This window comes from Lucilia cuprina, chromosome 4 (genome assembly GCF_022045245.1).
Source record: "Lucilia cuprina isolate Lc7/37 chromosome 4, ASM2204524v1, whole genome shotgun sequence".
NCBI classification, from domain to species: domain Eukaryota; kingdom Metazoa; phylum Arthropoda; class Insecta; order Diptera; family Calliphoridae; genus Lucilia; species Lucilia cuprina.
In genome coordinates, this window is record NC_060952.1 from 13,188,517 (window position 1) to 13,190,195 (window position 1,679).

At 25.1% G+C, this 1,679-nt stretch overlaps 2 protein-coding genes across 2 annotated transcripts in view; one reads left to right on the forward strand and one right to left on the reverse strand.

Moving 5' to 3' along the window:
- The window catches only part of LOC111681550 (probable 2-oxoglutarate dehydrogenase E1 component DHKTD1 homolog, mitochondrial), a 7,690-nt gene that overhangs the window by 4,109 nt on the left and 1,902 nt on the right, over window positions 1-1,679 (reverse strand). The gene's annotated exons all lie outside the window — the stretch shown is intronic.
- Window positions 9-1,201, forward strand: LOC124419410 (chaoptin-like). The gene is made up of 2 exons (XM_046948744.1): window positions 9-222; window positions 293-1,201. The coding sequence occupies exons 1-2, from the start codon at window positions 19-21 to the stop codon at window positions 392-394; spliced, it is 306 nt and encodes a 101-aa protein (XP_046804700.1). The 5' UTR covers window positions 9-18; the 3' UTR covers window positions 395-1,201.

Consider the following 1,679-nt stretch of genomic DNA (forward strand, 5'->3'; position numbering starts at 1 on the left):
ATTTAACATTACTTTAATATGAACATCTTCTACAGCTGGGTAGAATTTTGGCAACGCAAACGAAGGCAATATATTTGCTCCTCACAAACCTGGACCGATACAGTGTTTCGTACATTTATGAATTCACCTTGTCAAATATATGGTCGTTATATGTGCGATGAACATGATGACGATTTACGTGAAACACGTTGTGATAATAAAGGTGGACAACAATTAATGGAGGTAATGAAATTTTATACTATAAATGAAAAATATAATTTTAATTAACATTCTATATTTTTTCTATTCACAGTCATTAAAATTCGATTTGGAATGTGGTTGGGATAATGCCACCTGCCGTGAAGCCTTCATAGTACTTATATTTTCTCTAGTTGGACTATTATCCTGGATGTGACTGTTGTATTTCATTTTTCAAACGTCATCAGAATTTTATAGTATCTTAGAGAAGGTGTATGGCGGCGATCAATTAGCTTAAGATTTTAATATTAAAATTAAGAAAGATTTTTATTAAAACCGAATGAAGTAGTGTACTGATAGTAAGCAGCAATGTCATTAGTTTACGACAAAAAAAATTAAAAAGCGTTGTTACTTATTCAAAAGTATAAATGTAGTATGCATGTTAGTTGGACCTATAAATTATGTATCTGATGTTTGAAAAATGCCTTCCCCCTGGATCTAAACGAATAACTCTGTCTATGTCTTTTTGCTATGGATATTTTGGGCATTAGAGAGCCTCGCGTGAAAAACATTTAAAATTATAACCAAAATTTTTAAAATTAACTTTAATCAATTTATTCAAAGTTTTAAATATTTGGCAAATGTTACTTTTATCATAAATAATTTTGTGTTATAATTTACATTTTTTACTGCTCTATTAAAGTGTAGGAACTCTAATGCGCGTATGTATATTTGATATATATTTTTTAAATAATATTAAATATACATGTGTAATTTTGTATATCGAACGAATATTTCTCACTATTTGCTATAATTATATGTATACTTATTAAATACGTACCCACCACAGTTTGCAATAATCACTGTCATCAACTTTTTATTAAAACAAACTATTAATTCTATATTTTTATAACAATATTTAATTCCTAATATATAAAGTTTAAGTCACTTTTAAGTAGTACGTATATCACAAACTATATCCTTCCTTATACATACACTGAAAATAATCCATGCTCAACTTTACAAAAATTTCGTGTATAATACGAAATATTATTTAATAAAACCCTTTTCTATTTTTACGAAAGTACGAAAACCTTTCGTATTATTTTTTTTTCTTAAATATTAAAATTAAATTAAACATAATGATATTAATTACATATATTATGATTAAATAAAACTACAACATTTTTATAAAATTTAAGAAAAAGTATAATATTATTCTCGAATCATTTTCATAAAAAAATTGAAAATTCGTGTGGAGAATAATTTTGTACTAAAATTAGAAATTTTTTTTTAAATGAACAAAAATTTTTGAATAAATTAATATTTGATAAATTTTACCATATTTATTCAAAATTCCCTTTTTTCAATTTATGTAAATTAATTTTTTCAATAATATTTTGCATTATACTAAAATATTTCGTACAATTTCGTATATATTACGAAATAATTTCGTGGTGCGAAACAACGAACGATTCGTACAATGTACGACATTTTTCGTA